Source organism: Ctenocephalides felis, unplaced genomic scaffold (genome assembly GCF_003426905.1).
Source record: "Ctenocephalides felis isolate EL2017-DRISC unplaced genomic scaffold, ASM342690v1 CF-g0.4_SCAFFOLD_01170, whole genome shotgun sequence".
Lineage (NCBI taxonomy): Eukaryota > Metazoa > Arthropoda > Insecta > Siphonaptera > Pulicidae > Ctenocephalides > Ctenocephalides felis.
In genome coordinates this window covers 61466442-61483435 of record NW_020537324.1, presented here as the reverse complement: position 1 = coordinate 61483435, position 16994 = coordinate 61466442, and the positions used below count along the sequence as shown (strand labels likewise).

At 28.6% G+C, this 16994-nt stretch overlaps 1 protein-coding gene across 1 annotated transcript; it reads left to right on the top strand.

Annotated features, from left to right (window-relative positions):
- Positions 1-572: 572 nt before the first annotated feature.
- LOC113366514 (protein cueball) lies at positions 573-15713 on the top strand. The gene is made up of 8 exons (XM_026608134.1): positions 573-786; positions 11543-11693; positions 13006-13290; positions 13540-13739; positions 13905-14155; positions 14312-14641; positions 14800-15099; positions 15250-15713. Exons 1-8 carry the CDS (start codon positions 720-722, stop codon positions 15358-15360), a joined length of 1695 nt encoding a protein of 564 aa, XP_026463919.1. The 5' UTR covers positions 573-719; the 3' UTR covers positions 15361-15713.
- The last annotated feature ends 1281 nt before the right edge of the window (positions 15714-16994 follow it).

The following is a 16994-nucleotide window of genomic DNA, read 5'->3' as shown; positions in this document are numbered from 1 at the left end:
TAACTTTTTTTTATTGGTAGCAATTTAGAATTTTTGACAGCCATTAAAAAGTTAGACAGCCATTTCAATGAAATTATTTTCGATTATTAACCAGAAGGGTTGCACTTTCAAATAGGAAAGATTTAAATTGATAAAATATTCAGTTTATATATAACATTTTCAAAAAAAAAAAAAAGTTATCTGACGGATCCTATATATATATATATATAATGTATGAATGCTAGTCCACCCATTTTATTAGCAAGCTAAAATAATAATATTATTTATTTAAATACAAATGTGACCCACGAACAATTAATATAACTAACCATGTTGTATTACAACTATTATGACGAAAATATTTGATAAACATTTTTTACTATGAATATATACTAAACGAATAATGATTTCTCAACATTGATAACTTTGAGATTTGAAATGTAACATTAATAATGTAATATATAAAATCGTATTTTCTCTATACAATTGCGCTACTCCCACCTTAGATTATATAGATAACATCGAAAAATACGCATGCATGATAATGTCGGCTAATGTCAAATTTTCATTCATTTTGCTAAACTATCATATCATAACCTATAAATTTGTCTAGTAGCGCATGCGCAATTTATTTCGTCTCATGTTCGGCGGTAATGCAGAAGGTGTTTTACTTTTGAATGTGAATGTGTGCTGTGAATGTGTAGTTAAGGTTTTAAACAATTTAATTAAATTTAGTAATAATGTACAGTTTATTTTATTTGTGCACTTTTATCTTAAGTTTAGGTGTAATTGAAACAAATACTTGGGGTATGTATCTTCAAAATTATGTAAATTTATTAATTCACGTAACTATACTTCTTTCCAATTCTGACTTTTACGAAATAATTTTTTAAGATTATTTACTAATAAAATACTAGCCTAAACAAGATTGATTTTACACAATTTCTAATATATTGTTCATTCAGTTTAATTCAAACATTTGTCGATAGTGAAGATCTTATTTTGGAAAGCAGTATAACAGCCATGTAATAAGTAGTAGTTGTCACGTAGGCCAATCGTTCGAGCAAACCGTCTACAATTTAAAATTTTGATTTATTTTTTATGCCAAATTATTACATTTATATGCTAATAATAAAAAAAAAAACATATTAATATTAACTTTAATATTTATACGAATATTTTCAGTCAATAATTAATTTAAATATTTTTACCGGATAGATTTTATAATAAACATTTAAACTATAAACCCATTATAAACCAATTATCATAAAAATAATTTAAACTGATTTGTTGTCTTTCTATTTGATAATCGTAACAAATCGTTTTATTATCAAGCGGGCTTCAGATAATAATGCAACGTTAGTATAATAATATAACAATCCATATATTTTTTCTGATTTCATAATTCCGATATCAATTTATACATAATAAAATAAATCCATTTCAAATCATTATAAATCTATAAGATACTATTCGTATAGCACGTGCTTTCCAATTACTATGTATTTAGTAGAAGTTCGAGGTCAATACAATGAATTTGACTCTATTTATAAAATTCATACGTATTTGCCAAAAGAGTATTTCAAATATGGTTGAGACATGAATAAACATTAAGTTGATATATTTACGCAATACAATATAAATAACGTTTTTTTTGATTTACTACCTTAATTAAATTTTATCTATTCTGCATTTTCAAATTTATTTAGAGATTGACGATCATTTCACATTTATGATATAATACACAAGCTGATAAGCGTTTAACGTCTCCCCATCAGTAGGAATCGAATGTTTTTCTAATATTGCAAAACGGTTGATCCGTGCGCCCGAAATCGTGGACGAAAATTTGTATCCACACAATACACACACCCCCCCGATTTTTCTTATGTATGCCATAATATTCAGAAACCTCTAAAACGTTAAGATATGCACATTTTTTATATTTTTGGACGATTTCTATAACTTACCCTACGAGAAGTTAAAAACTAATTAGATAATATATAAAATGTGAAAATGTAAATATGCAATCGCATAAAATTTGCTCTTGATGATAATAATGGATAAAGGAGATCCAATCAATCAATCAAAGATAATCAATCTGAAATGTATGGTAATAACAGAAATAGTTCGATTTTTATATAGATTATATAAGAATATTAATAGTTACACATTAACACAAAACTTTTATATTGAATCTGTGTAAACTTTGTATCATATAGTCCGAATTTTTATAATAAAAACGAATGATTTTGAACTAAAAATAATATAAAAGCTTTTAATAAAAATGCTTTTGTTTATTATTTGTCTATTTTTGTATGTTTTACAAATTTGTACGAAAATAAATAATTTTAATATTGTATAATAGCTAAAGCTTACATTATTAACTACAGCAGAGGCTTCCAACCTTTTCTCCAAAAACGGCTGGATCGATTTCAAAAATTTAAAAGCCATTCGATGTATCTCGATGAGGACTAGCGTTTCTCAGTTTTGAGCGACGATCGGCCGAGCCGTTTCTTTTAAAGTGTTGAGCTTTTCGTCCTCATTTAAGCTCATACTACCGAATCGATTTTGAAAAATCAAAAACTGTTCGAGAGATATTAGTTCGGAATGATACTGGTTAGTTTTAGGTGAAAATCTACCGAGCCGTTTTCTTGTACATAAGTGTTGAAAAAAAAATTAAGCCAATTTTCATGGAACTTTTTTTGGCGATATATATCATGGTCTTATAGAACTTACTGAAATATTACGGTCTTACGACAAGTAGTTTAATTTTAAAAATTCATCGAAGTTTGAGAAAATGAATAGTTTTTTTGATGTTTGTTAAAATTAAAATTAGACGATAGAGTACTTGGTCTTAATGAACATACTAAACCATTAAAGTCTTACGGAAACTGATTCAATTATAAAAATTGTTGATTTTTAAAAATTGGCTTTTAGAAAATACTCCGAGTTAACGAGTTCGTTCGTTTTCAATTATGTGTAATAAATCCATTCGGTGTACTTTTAATTACTCATAAATTAATTTATTTTTTATTGATTAAGTCGATTATTTACACATATCGGGAAGTTCATGTAACTTGCCTCAAGGCAAAATACCAATACCAACTAGTTTTATGTTTTGTCATACACGCCTTAAACCATTGCTATAAAATAAATAGAATGTTTTACAAATTTGTACAAAATTAAATAATTTTTAATATTGTATAATTTCTAAAGCTTACACTAATATTAACTATGATACCTTACAGCAGTGATTTTCAACCTTTTCATAACGCTACTCCAGTTTTTTATAAATGCTCGACTCTTTTCTAAATACTCAACTGATCTTATAATTTATTTAACGGGCTACAAAATAATTACATAATCTTGTATATATCATGTAATAATTCGTTACGCCCCCCTGAGGTACAACAGGGCGCGCGCAACAGGTTGGAAACAGCTGATAAAATAAATTTGGATCGTAATTTGATAATAATCATAGATAATAACCGTGCATTTATTTATTATATAAACGGTTTGGGTAACATGAATGAAATATTTTGCCAATTTATACAGAAATAAATAATTGTAATAGTCAGAGATCAACAAGTATAAGTAATAGTAATTGTTACATCCTCTTCTTTTATCTATGGTAATACATCTATAAGTAATATTTAAATTTTTAGGTCCTCTAATTTCTAGATCACTAATTCTAATTAGTGACCTCTAATCGACAACGAAGTAAATTTCTTGGCCGAAAAATCTTTTAAGTGCTGTTATTTAAATATAATTATAACTAACAAATCATTAACCAATAGAAGTGTAAATATTTGAATAAGTTAAAAATGTGCCATAAACTAGTTAATGCATTTTTTTCTATGTAAGTTTCTAAATACCAATTTTCAGTTTTTTGTGTATTTATTTGCATAAGGTAGCTTTACCATGGTATAGAACAAATTACTTAAATAATTTGTAATTACTTAACCCCGCGGTTTCCAACCTGTGGGGCGCGTACAGCTGTTTGCAGAATGCTATTTTCAAAAATAACCCAACATTTTTGAAATGCTATTAAAAATTGAACAAAAATAATAATTAGTTTTTATGCATATTTTTACATAATATTACATATTAATTTGTAGTCTGATAGTATCAGTTGAGTATTTATAAAATTAAATTGTTGAAAAAAAATTAAGGGGGGTCCGGTTCGAAAAAGGTTGGAAACCACTGACTTAACTTCTTATATAAATGCGATTATCTCATTTTTTTAGGATGACGATAGCCAATCGATGTGAAAAATGTAAATCGATTAAGCATATTATTTAATCTGAAATAAAATGATTTAGAGCCTTGATTTGCAATTTAGAACTGTGCGAATCAGCAGCCATGAAGGATAAATAATCGCACTCTCACTATTCTTATTATAATTTCTCTATTTATTAATGCAATCATGGTTATTCTGCTGGATACATGTGTATTGGTACATATATATATATATATATATATATATATATATATATATATATATATGTCGTAACGCAATATATATCCTCTAAAATTTATTTGAGCAAGTACAATTTATGTTTTTTGCAGCGTTTTTATAACAAGGTTTCTTGAATGGATTGTTTTTTATTTTATACATATCTCGTTCAAAATTTAACTATATAACTTTAATATAACATTAAATATTAAATATTTTATATTTTACAATATCAAATGCACTATCTTACGTAAAACGCATCTTTGCTTTGTGATTTTTAGAATACAAATAATAATTTTCTATTGATCCTTATTTTAAAACAATATTAGATAATATTTTGTGAAATTTTTGATAGGTAATATAAAAAATATGTTTAAAATAAATAAATAAATTACCGCATTATTCATTTATTTTCCTAATAGTACTTTATAGTTTTTCGAAATGTATGAACATTTTATTTCAAATTTGCTCAATTTTAATATTTTAATACTAGTTTCCAGTACACGAAGAAATTTATACAAAATCAATATCAGGTAAAGGTCTAATCCAATTTGGGAACCTATTCTTTGTAGTGAGTCATTTCTATAAGTTTTACCAATTAAATGTTCATAAATTTCGAAAAAGTATAAAGTACTATTAGGAAAATAAATGAATAATGCGGAAATTTATTTCTTAACAGTTTTTAATTATTTATTTTAAACATATTTTTATATTGCCTATCAAAAATAACTTAAGTTATTAATCATAAATTATAAATATTGAACAATAAGGAATAGAAAGGATGAATTTAATGTTTTAATATTAAGTTATCAATTTAACAGGCTCCGTTTTCGATTCGAGGACCCAGATTTTTTTTTGCTGACATAGATAAACCCTTTGCAAATTGTAACAGACCCCTGGGAATCCATATAGACTACTTTGGGAATCACTGCTAAAAAACTTCACTTATGTGTTAATTATCCGAAGTAGAGTAGTTAATTTATCTTCACCAATGAGGTTTTTGAATATAATAAGTTCGACACCTAGAGCATATATAATGCGTATATTAAGACTAATTTAATGAGAATAATGCATATAAATTTATTAGCTTTTATTACTTGTTATTTAAATGTTAAAGTCAAACGTAAAATGGACTTTGTCCATGAATCAGCTACGTAATATTTGTTTATTTACACATATTTTTCTTATCTTATATATTATTTCATGTTAAGTTGATTAAAATCTCAATTCTCATACAGCGCTATTAGAGTTATCAGATTAATCCAATGCTGAAGTGTTGCGAAATGCAGCAATATTAAATAATAATTATTGATTAATCAGAACGACACTGCGATAAAATTTATATTTGCACTGCGTAATTTAGCGCGCATTTTAATTCGCGGATGAAAACGTACATTCGTCATTCATATTCATACAAGCAATCATAATCAGCTGTTGGTCTGAAACTTCTCCATACTTCGTAGTTGTAGATGGTAACCCAATGGTCATTCATAATTCATCCATATTTGATAATTTTATCATTAGAATTTATCTAGTAGGGCTGACTTTCTATTAGTGCTGCAATGCCGGGCAAGGGCTATTTTCACTTGGAAACATATTGCTATCTTTATTTCCAAGTCACTGCTGCCTGACAACAAGCTGCTCGAAGTGGCTATCGAACCCGGGACCTTTGAATCAAGTCCCGACGCTCTTAACCGCTTACCTACGGGCGAAGCCTATACGTAGATGTGCGCAAAGCAGTACCATTTCTACACTAACAATAGTACAACTCATCCTAATGTTTTAATTTCTCTAATTCACAAAGAGAGTTTTTATGTTCTAAATATTGTCATTGAATGAAGCAGAGTTATGGAATATGAATGTTTCAGATGAAATACAGAATATTTTTGCACCAGTGGGTTGTGACAACAATTGAGAGGTAACGATTGACTCCGAGACTTAGATCAATTGATTTTTTTATGACGACATTAAATCTTTCATAAGTACACGTAGTAAAATATCTAAAACTTCATCTAGATACGAGGTTCGCGTGGAAGTACAAGTAAGGAAGAAAAAGGAACAAATTCTGATAAAAATAAAAGAGATGAATTGGTTATTGAATAGACAGTCCAAATTATCCGTGGAAAATAAACTATTATTGTAAAAAGATATCATCAAACGAATATGGACTTACGGTTAAGAGCTATGGGGATTCGCCTCTAAATCCAATTTGGAAACTGTACTGAAAACACAAACCAAAATATTTAGAACAATACTCAACTCTCCCTGGTGTACTGGTGTATCACTATCCAAACTGTCCAAATGTTCTAAAAATTCTGACTTTGTACCAAACCTACATGGAGCTGACTTCAAAATATCACAATAGATTAAATATTCACCCAAATTAGGTAATAAATGACATATTGCGCTCCCACCGAAACTCAAGATTAAAGAAAAATGGCCTTAAGAAAATATATAATTGAGATCATTAATAATATACAATTAATAAGTAAGTACAAGTATTGAAAGATAGATGAGTGGATTCTATCTTAGTTCAACATTTATTTAGTCCTCACTTTGAGAAATATTGTATCTTACTGATTACTAAATAAATCTATAAAAAAGACATAAAATCTTATGTCGAAACGTTTGGAAAACGTCTTTCATTTGATATATCGCCTTAGAAAAAAGTACACACACACACATATAGCTTTATTCTACATTTCGTATGTATAGATACAATAAATTATTAAAAACGACCACTCGCTTCAAGCGCAAAAAGAGCGAATAACTTTTAAAAATCTAAAGAAATATTACTAAGAAATTGAATGATTATTATTACCTGCTCTAACATTACATATATATGAAATAAATGAAGTCCTGAGAAGAGTGGGCGAAGAAAGGACTCTACTGAGCATCATCGTGTAAAGAAAAGGAAACTGGGTCGAACCCGTTCTGCAAAAAAAGCACCAATTACACGACGTAGTCGAAGGTAAAATACGACTGAAAGGAATGGGAAGAAGAACAAGACGACCTTAGGCGAAAAGAGAAAATTTAGAGAACTAAAAGCCGAAGCGTAGGATCAGGAAGCATGGAAACAGAAGTTTGGAAAGAAAAATACATTTAAAAAAAGTGTAAAAAGGGGGGAGGAATGTTGGTAATGGGAATGATAGGCAGACTACAATTATATTATTGTTGGAAGCTTGTTAGTGGATTCGCACACCCGCTAACACTTGAGCTGATAAGGCAGATTGTACCTGCCTTACTAATTACAAATATTTTATCTTTATTGATAATCTTACTCCTTTTACATACCAGTATTGTAATTGATACAACGATTATTTTAGGTCTATCTTGTTAATTTGTAATAAAATTAAATTAAATATACCATTTAAATATGACATTTAACAACTAGTGAGAAAGTCAGAAATAAAAATAATGTTGCGCAATTGGCATTTAATTCTGATTTGTTATATAACAAAAAAAAAACATGATGTGCGTCATAGGTCTATGAACTGAAGGCATCGGTTTCCTAATCAAAACAGGAAATTTCTTGTTACAGACTGCATAGATACAATTGATTTTAATGAAGATGGTATTTTTTGTTAACTCTTCAAGTTAAGGAGCCATTAAAATATAATTAACTGCCCAATTCTTATTTTGCATCAGATTGAAATATAGTTTCCGCTTGAAACTTCTTATATTTTGAATATGAACAACCTCATTTCCAATCTGGGGAGCGCGCTCCTTCACTGGGGGGACATACGACTGTTAACAAAATGCTATCTTCGAAAATAAACCAAAGATTTTGATTTCATATAAAAATGAACGAAAAATTATTTTTATTTTTAAATAATGATGTTACGATGTGAATAAACTAGGGGGCCGTCCATGAATCACATTATCGACTTCTAAGAATTTTGGATCTCGGCCTCCTCCTTGGTGTTACGTCATGATATTTAAAAATATGCCTATCTCAACACCAAACATCACATGTATTTTTAGTATCTAGATTTTTTTTTTAAAAAAAAGGCTTTTCGATAAAAAGTAAATTACAGTACGTGAAATCTTACTAGAACCACCCCTCTCCCACGTGATATTTCGTGATTTTTTATCGAACTCTCCTCACCCTTTAAACTTCAGTGCCTCCTAGAATGCTATCTGAAATGTATGGATATTAAATAAAATTATAACTAGTAGTGTATGGTATCGTGCATTAAGGCAAATTGCTGGAACTTCTCGTACAGTTATAAAATATTCAAGAAATGTCCAATGTTCTCAAATAGATTATAAATACTGTAACTCTGAAACGTAAAGATATGCAAAAATTTTCAATTTTGATTTTTGGACGATAGCAATAACTTACCCTACGGATAGTTAAAAATGCATACAATTCTTTCTCATTGATGTAACGCTTGATCATTAGATCTCAACTCTCAATGGATACATGATACATACATACATATATATATATATATATATATATATATATATATATATATATATATATATATACAGTGCTGGATTTACAGTAGGGGCAATCGGGGCTACTGCCCAGGGCGGCAAATTTTGGGGGGCGGCAAAGTTTGGATAGTGAGAAAAAAATTCTATACAATATAATCAACTTTTTTAACAACATTTTTTATTTCAAGAAATATAATTAACAAAACATAATACGATTGCAATGCAAAATTTGGGTTGAAATAAATGTTAACTAAAATTTATTATTTTGCCTAGCCTCTATCTCCGAACGTAAATTATCAAATTGGTTATTAAGTTATCAAATTTGGCAATTAGGCTAATATAAAGATCCGTAAACAAGGTGAAAGTTTAAGAAAAATTTGTTCTTCAGTTCTCGAGACCTCTTAAAATGACGTATTTGTGCACTTCCAAGCTTATATCGTCGAAAAAAAAATTTAAACTAGTGACTCATGGCATTTTTCCTTAAGACAAATTACTGAAACATCCCTTACTAAAAATTACATTTTATAAAGAGTTTTAAATTTTTACTAAGCAATCGCGCTACGTAGCTGTTTCAGAGAAGAAATATCGAAACTCAATTACCATTTTTCGTAATTGCCTGTACCAAAAGCTAATCGGCACGTCTCCCCATCAATACAAATCTAATATTTTTTAATTATTCAAGTCGATTTCGAGAACACAGATCAACCGATTTATGATTCAATTCCTATTGATAAGGAGACGTGCGATTAGTTATTGGTCAAGGCAGGTCCAACTGTTTTGAAGATACGGGCCAAAATGCCAAAAATAATAATTGAGTTTTTGAGAAAAAAGCGACCAATAACATTAAAAAAAAATTACACAATAAATAACTGCTGAAATTTATGGGGGGCAGGTTTAGCGGTTTCGATGGTTCAATAAAAAAATTTGAAAAAGAAACATTTGGCGGACAAAAGTGATCATAAGACATAGACACATTAAATTATCAGATATTTTAAAGATATTATAATAATAAGTATACATTTTGTTTACATTATATAAGTTCTGTAACATTGTTTATCCGTTAGACTGCGACGCGGCGCTTACGCGCTTCTATATTTTATCCCTCGCAGCTGAAGCAGCGCGATTGCTTTAAAAAAAAGTTCGAAAATTCGTAAAATTTCAGGGATGGGGCGGCATTTTTGTCAGTGCCCCGGGGCGCCAAATTTCTAAATCCGGCCCTGTATATATATATATATATATATATATATATATATATATATATATATATATATTTATTTATTATTTGTTTGTGCTGCGTAATTCAGTATTGCGGATTAGACTCATGCATTCATTTAAATCTGCGTCACGTCGAATACTTTCCGATTTGTTATTCGAATTTCCTTATCAGTTCACCATTAGCTGAACTCGTATTTGAAATAGCTACCTAATGACATCAATTATTCTGTTTACGATAAAAGTATTTTTGTTTTTGTATACTGATTTGCAATTCAAAATTAATCGGAAATGACTATTTAGCCCGATGAACTAGTAAACTAGTTAATGGATTTATAAGAATTATATTAGAAACATTTAAAGAAATTCTGTTCTTTTCCGCATAAGTCTTCCTTTGAGATCAGTGGTTAGAGCGATGGGACAGCTCGATGTCAAGAATGACATCGGTTTTCACTTCGAAATATAGATAGCAATATGTATCAGTGAAAATTGCTTTCACCCGGCATTGCTGCATCAATAAAAAAATCATGAGTATTACAGAAATTATAACAATAAATTCATAAAATAAAGATAGACCAATCTTTGTCTTTGAAAAGATACGTAGTTAAGTAAAACCATAACAATTTATGACCCTTCTGATCGCAGTTCAAATAAATCCCAAATGAATTGTCCCAAATAGAGAATTACATAAACAATATAGCAGGTAATTAGAGGTTTTGGTTTTAAATTTACCACAAAAATTTTAAAATTAAATTCAAGTGTATAAATATATATTTTTAAAATTTGTTATCAATAGTTCCTGAAGGAAGAAGACACTCCATATCCCTAAATAAAATTATTAAAAATTTAAATAAGGAATTTTTGGAAGAAAAAAAGGCTTTTGATCCAGAAATTACTGTTACCATTATTAATACTATTCAATTGAATTAATGTATCAATTTTTAATAAGTTTTTGATCTTTTATTTCATTAATCCCTAATATTCCAGTCAATACCCTCTAATATTATTCATCTTTAAACTTTTTTATTCTGGTTTGTTTCTGTTTGTTGTGTGTGATATGTCAATAAAAATATATTACAATAGACCACATCCTTATTAGTTTTATTATAGATTATTAGTTTTGGCATATTTAATATTAGACATAAAACTTTACTTAAACTGGAAACTCGCTTCTAACTTAAGAATATCAAAAATATTTATAAATTTCCACAATTTTGACCCCTGATCATTTATCTCAAGTTATATATAATTGAATATAAATCATCACCCATATAATATATCAATAAAAAAAATGATTTTTTTTATTGGTGTTACGCCCAGTCATTAGTCTCTCTTAATAAATAGGTCAACATCAAATTTGACATTATATAAGTATCTACTTTTATTGAATGTTCTAGTTGAAACAATATAAATTGGTATACATCTACTAATAGAACATATATTATTTAATAGATATTGCTGTTTCTCATGATGGCGGGATAGGTTTGGAAACTTCTGCAGGAGAATTACTAACAACCACAGCCTTGCAAGCAAAACCAGGAGCAATGTACTATGATCCCTTAGAACAAAAACTATTTTATGGAGATAACTCAGGAGATAGCAGGTTGGTTGGAAAATAATATAAATTCAATCCCTAATAAATACTATCACCACGTATACCTTTAATATGTATTCTTATTTAATTTAATAATAGTTATTTTTTTATATATGTGATAATAACTAATAATTATGAAATATGTAATATGAATGGTATTGTCGTAATGCGATTTGTTATTTTAAAGGTCTTTTTGACAAAAGTCGATAAAGAAATTTCAAACTTGCTATTTCATTATTAAATTTGTGTGTCATTGAACACATTGAAATACGATTGTGTATTTTCAAATACATTCTCTGCCGTAATCATGAACAAAAGGCAAAAAATACTGTGGTTCTGCTTATATTGGTTTAAACTGTTATTCAAAGTGAAAGTACTTTTTTAATTTATTTAGTTACTTTGGTATTTCATAATTAGTTGCTAATTAGTCTAAATAATAGGTTTCCAAATTTGTTTGTGTCGGGTCCACCCCTTAGGCTTTGCCATGAACCCATCATGAACCTCTTTGCCATCTACCCGATATAGTTTTTTTTATAAATTTAAAATAATAACATACAAAAATAAAGTAAATGTTTAATTATCAACATTTGGCAACAATTTTGTAGGGTTTAATCTTACGTCTCCCGGTTAATGATGTCCAGCCGACATTTTTTTTTGTTAGGAGATTAATCATAACCAGTTCAAATTTACCTTTTTTCATTATTTATTTTATGATTACGCAGAAGTGTGAAGAATAATTGAATTTCAAGTAAATTGGCTAGAAGAAAATAGTAAAATCCAAATATATATTTATTCTTCATAATTATCCATCTGTTACTCCGCCAAAAATTTTACCAAATTACACTTGTTTTCCCTTTTCTTCGAGCAACTTATTTATTATATCCTTTATAGCTAATGGTGGCTTTCGATTGACTAAAGTACCTGTCCCTAAGGAAAATTAGGGTGATTTTTATTAATTTTAGCTTATGCACGTTGGGGATTCCCAACCCGCGGGTCTACGGGGTTTCATATAATTGGTTGGGCAAATCAGCATGTCGTTTTTTTCTTTCAAAAAGAGCTTTACATGGCATAAATCGCTAATGCCATTTATATCATTATAAAAAATAAAGGGTCCATAAGCTTCGTGCTCTAGTCTGATACACAGTCACAATAACTTTTCTCATAATTGTACTTTGAGGCGCATTTATAAATTAGAAATTAAGAAAAATATTTTAACATCTCAAGTTATAAGTTGTTCATTAATTTTTTTATCTAATATTCGTTTGCAGAATGTAATGTTTGCTTCAAGGCAAGCTTAATGTAATTCATTTTACTTTTCCAGTCTCCGGTCTATCGACTTATCAGGACCAGCTCAATCCCAAACTGGTGCTATCGGTAAATCTGTGGTTTTGCGTCGTCCAGGCGACGCACCTATACAAGGCATCGCTTACGACCCTGTCGAGCGTGCCATTTTCTGGACAGACGGATCGGCTGGACGTCGAATTTTTAAGTACGATCTACCTGCCTTTGATACGCCTGACCAACAATATGAAGCTGGTAAAAGACGTGTTTTTATGAGTTTTGACCAAGAAATGCCTCAAGGAATAACGGTTGACGCGTGTCGAAGGTATGATGAACATGAACATAAACATATGGCTTATTCTCGGAAAAGCTTATTTTTATCTTACTATGTGCAAAGAATAATAGTGTCTTGTAAATTACTTAATGCAGAAGATGAATGAACTAAATGTAATGAACCAACAACCACGTATAGTTTTTGCTATTATAGCGAATAGTAAGATAAGAAGGCAAGCTTATTAGATTTGTACCATATTAATAGATTATGTATTCATTATATTATATTTATCGTTTTTAGAAAATTATATTGGACAAATGCAAATCATAAATCACCTTCCATAGAAAGGTCGAATTTAGATGGAACTGGACGTGAAGTACTTATTAATACTGATTTATTTATACCTTTAGACATTATTATTGATCAAAATGCTAAGCGAATTTATTGGGCTGATGACAAAGAAGGGGTCTATTTCAGAATTGAAAGTGCCGCTCTTGATGGTAAATTTAAAGCTTTGTTTTCATTATTTTTTCATGTTAAGAATTTGCAAAACATAACTACTTGTGGTATCAGTTTTGTTAAGTGGATACAAAAATTATCATTATATATCTATGTGATTTTGATTATTATATTTTATGTCTCTGATTAAATAATAATTATAATAGGAACTGATCGCAAAATAATTTACAATGGAAAGGATCATCAGCCTAGTGGTCTTGCAATATCAGGGGATGGTAGAATATTTTGGACAGACTGGGTTTATAAAGCACTTTGGAGCTTAGATCATAATGAAATGAAGAATGTTTTTAAACCTGTTATTTTACAAAAGTTTCATTCTGATCCAATTGCGGTCGTTACTAGGTTAAATACTGCTCAAGCATATGGAAATTCTGAGGAATGCTCATCAGTAATGGATGTACGTTCTTTCGATATTTATGTATTTTTACAAATAAGTTTTAATTCCCAACATTTACAATGTTTGTTTAAATAAAAGTTATATGATGACTATTTAGTAGTGATATGAAAATCATATTGAGTTTTATGAAGAAATTAAATTAATTTATTGCTGCAGATGTTACAGAATCGCACTGAACCTGTTCCTCAAATTGAATTACAATGTATGCATGGCACACTTGTTGGTATGACTTGTCAATGCGTTAGTGGATACACAGGGACCCATTGTGAACTGCCTTTGTGCCACAATTATTGCTTAGGAGATGCCCAGTGTCATATAATAAATGATAAGCCGCAATGTGATTGTCCCTCTGAAAAAGAAGGAGAGAGATGTGAAGTAATTAAGAAACGGTCCGCTCTAGCTATGCTGACTCCTACACAAGAGATGAGCAAAATCAAAGGGTCTTCGATGCAAAGAAATGAATCAGATGAAATTGATGAACTTAAGGTAGTAATTTGATGATTGCATATATATATATATATATATATATATATATATATATATATATTTATTTATCTCAATCTTTTTTGTCAAAAAATTTCATACTATAAATAATTTAAAATTAAAGTGCTGTGTGTAATAAAACATTAATACCTATTTTTCAGAGTGATGCAGTTTATGATTCCACTATTAGTGAATGCCTTTCAAGATCTCCCATACCTGTTCTAGCTTCTTTATGTTGTCTTTTATTCTTGACCACTTGTGTTTTAACATGGAAATTATATCACAGCACAAGAAGGCCAAGAATTCACAAAAGAATAATAGTTAACAAAAATCAGCCTATGTCTGCAAGGCCTTCTCCAGATGCATCAAATGGAACAACAGTTACTCAGCAAACTATAGTTGGTCCGGATACCTGTGAAATTACTATTGAAAATTGCTGTAATATGAATATTTGTGAAACGGTATGCAATCTTGGAAAGTGACTTATAATGCTAATAATTTCACTGCAAAGTCATATAAGTTATATCATATTATAATTATCATTACATTAATTCATATGGATTTATACTTTGGATAAAATGGCATGTAATTTGTTATATTTTTGTCTGCAGCCTTGTTTTGATCCTGTCAGTTACAGAGAACCTACTGAAAAGCACAAATCGAAAAAAGAAGAAAAGAAAAATTTACTAGTTGGTATGGAATCTGGTGAAGATTTATATTGATAAAGAAAAAACCTAAATGCTAGTAAATTATAGAATGACCGCCCAAAGCCAGACAAAATGTTAATTATTTAAAAGAAAAAATGTGGATGTCGTTGTCAGCTATGTTAGCTTTACAAGAAATCAACTGCAGCCATGATGCATTTGGTATGTTATTCATACAAGCATAATATTATATGTGCAATGATGTGCAACATATAGATATATAATAAAATGTTGAGTTTATAAATCTCTATTTTTGCACCATATTGGTGAAGAAAAGTTGTTAACTGTATAAAAATTTCATAATATTTGTGTAGAAACAATATTATAACTTGAAAATAAGGTATGAATAAATATCCTCGAATTTGACTCAAAAGACAACTAAATGTGTTCAATGATTATAACAATTTTAATTGAAATGATTATATATTTATTTATAAAATCATATTGATTGTCTAGAGCTCTCTTGCATATTCTAATTAACTGCAATTTAATGCTTACAATTTATTTGTATTATTTGTTCAAACTTTTTATTAATTTGAAATAACTTTTTTTTTGTTCTATTAAGTGTATTACAGTAAATGAATTAAAGGCTGTGCTTCTAGACAAAATTTTTACATGCATAATGTATATTAGTACATTTTACACTATAACATATAATTTGTAATTATATGATATTCGTAAAAATATAAATTATGTACTTATTGTTAGAAGAAATAATTTGGCTTAAAATTTGACTTAAAATTAATATGTGATTTAGTTACAATATAAAAACATGATTTAGGAGGATGATTAATTTCTTAATTTTTATTATTTAATAAAGATAGATTGATAAGATATTTAACAATGCTGCCTTTTAGCATCTATTAAATGTTGTCAACTCATAGAAGTGCATCTTATATTAATTTTCATTGCATATATTCATTCATCAAATGTATACATTTTGATCATAAGTATTGTTTAGTGATATTTATTTCTTGTTTTACTATAACTATAAGTAAAAATAAGGTATTAGAATACTGTCATAGAAAATCTTTGTAAATGGGTCATTTGTGATAGATTTTATCAAATACTTAATTAGAAAAATTAGGTTTTAAATACAACCTTTAGGTTTTATATTGCAAATTTAGAATTTATAGTGAACATATATGAACGTAAATCATATATGAGGTGATATGTAAATATATTTATATATATATCAATAAAGTTTTATGTATATTGCATCAATTTATATTTTTAGATAGCAAAAGTAATTAAAGCCGCAGTAAAAAAAATTACTTTCAAATTAGTCAAAGATGTTGAAGTTATTAAAAACATTTGAAATTTTTTAAACATTTTGAAACATTCTTTACAACCGCCCGCAACTAGTATTGTCTTATAACTGTTCGTTAAAATTTTAAAAAATTTAAGGTTTTTAAGACTTTCAAAAATTTATTACAAATTTTGTGTTCTTAATTGTTCTAACATTCTAAATTCATACTCAACTGATTTTATTCTTTTATTTATTTATGAGCTACAAAATAAATTTAAATTATGGCGTCGTTGGAATGTTGGAAAAGCTCAGTGGGCTGACTATAACCAAACATAAAGACTAAAATAAATAATACGTTCAACGCGTTTAACAAAAATAAAATTCAAAATGATAAAATTGTATT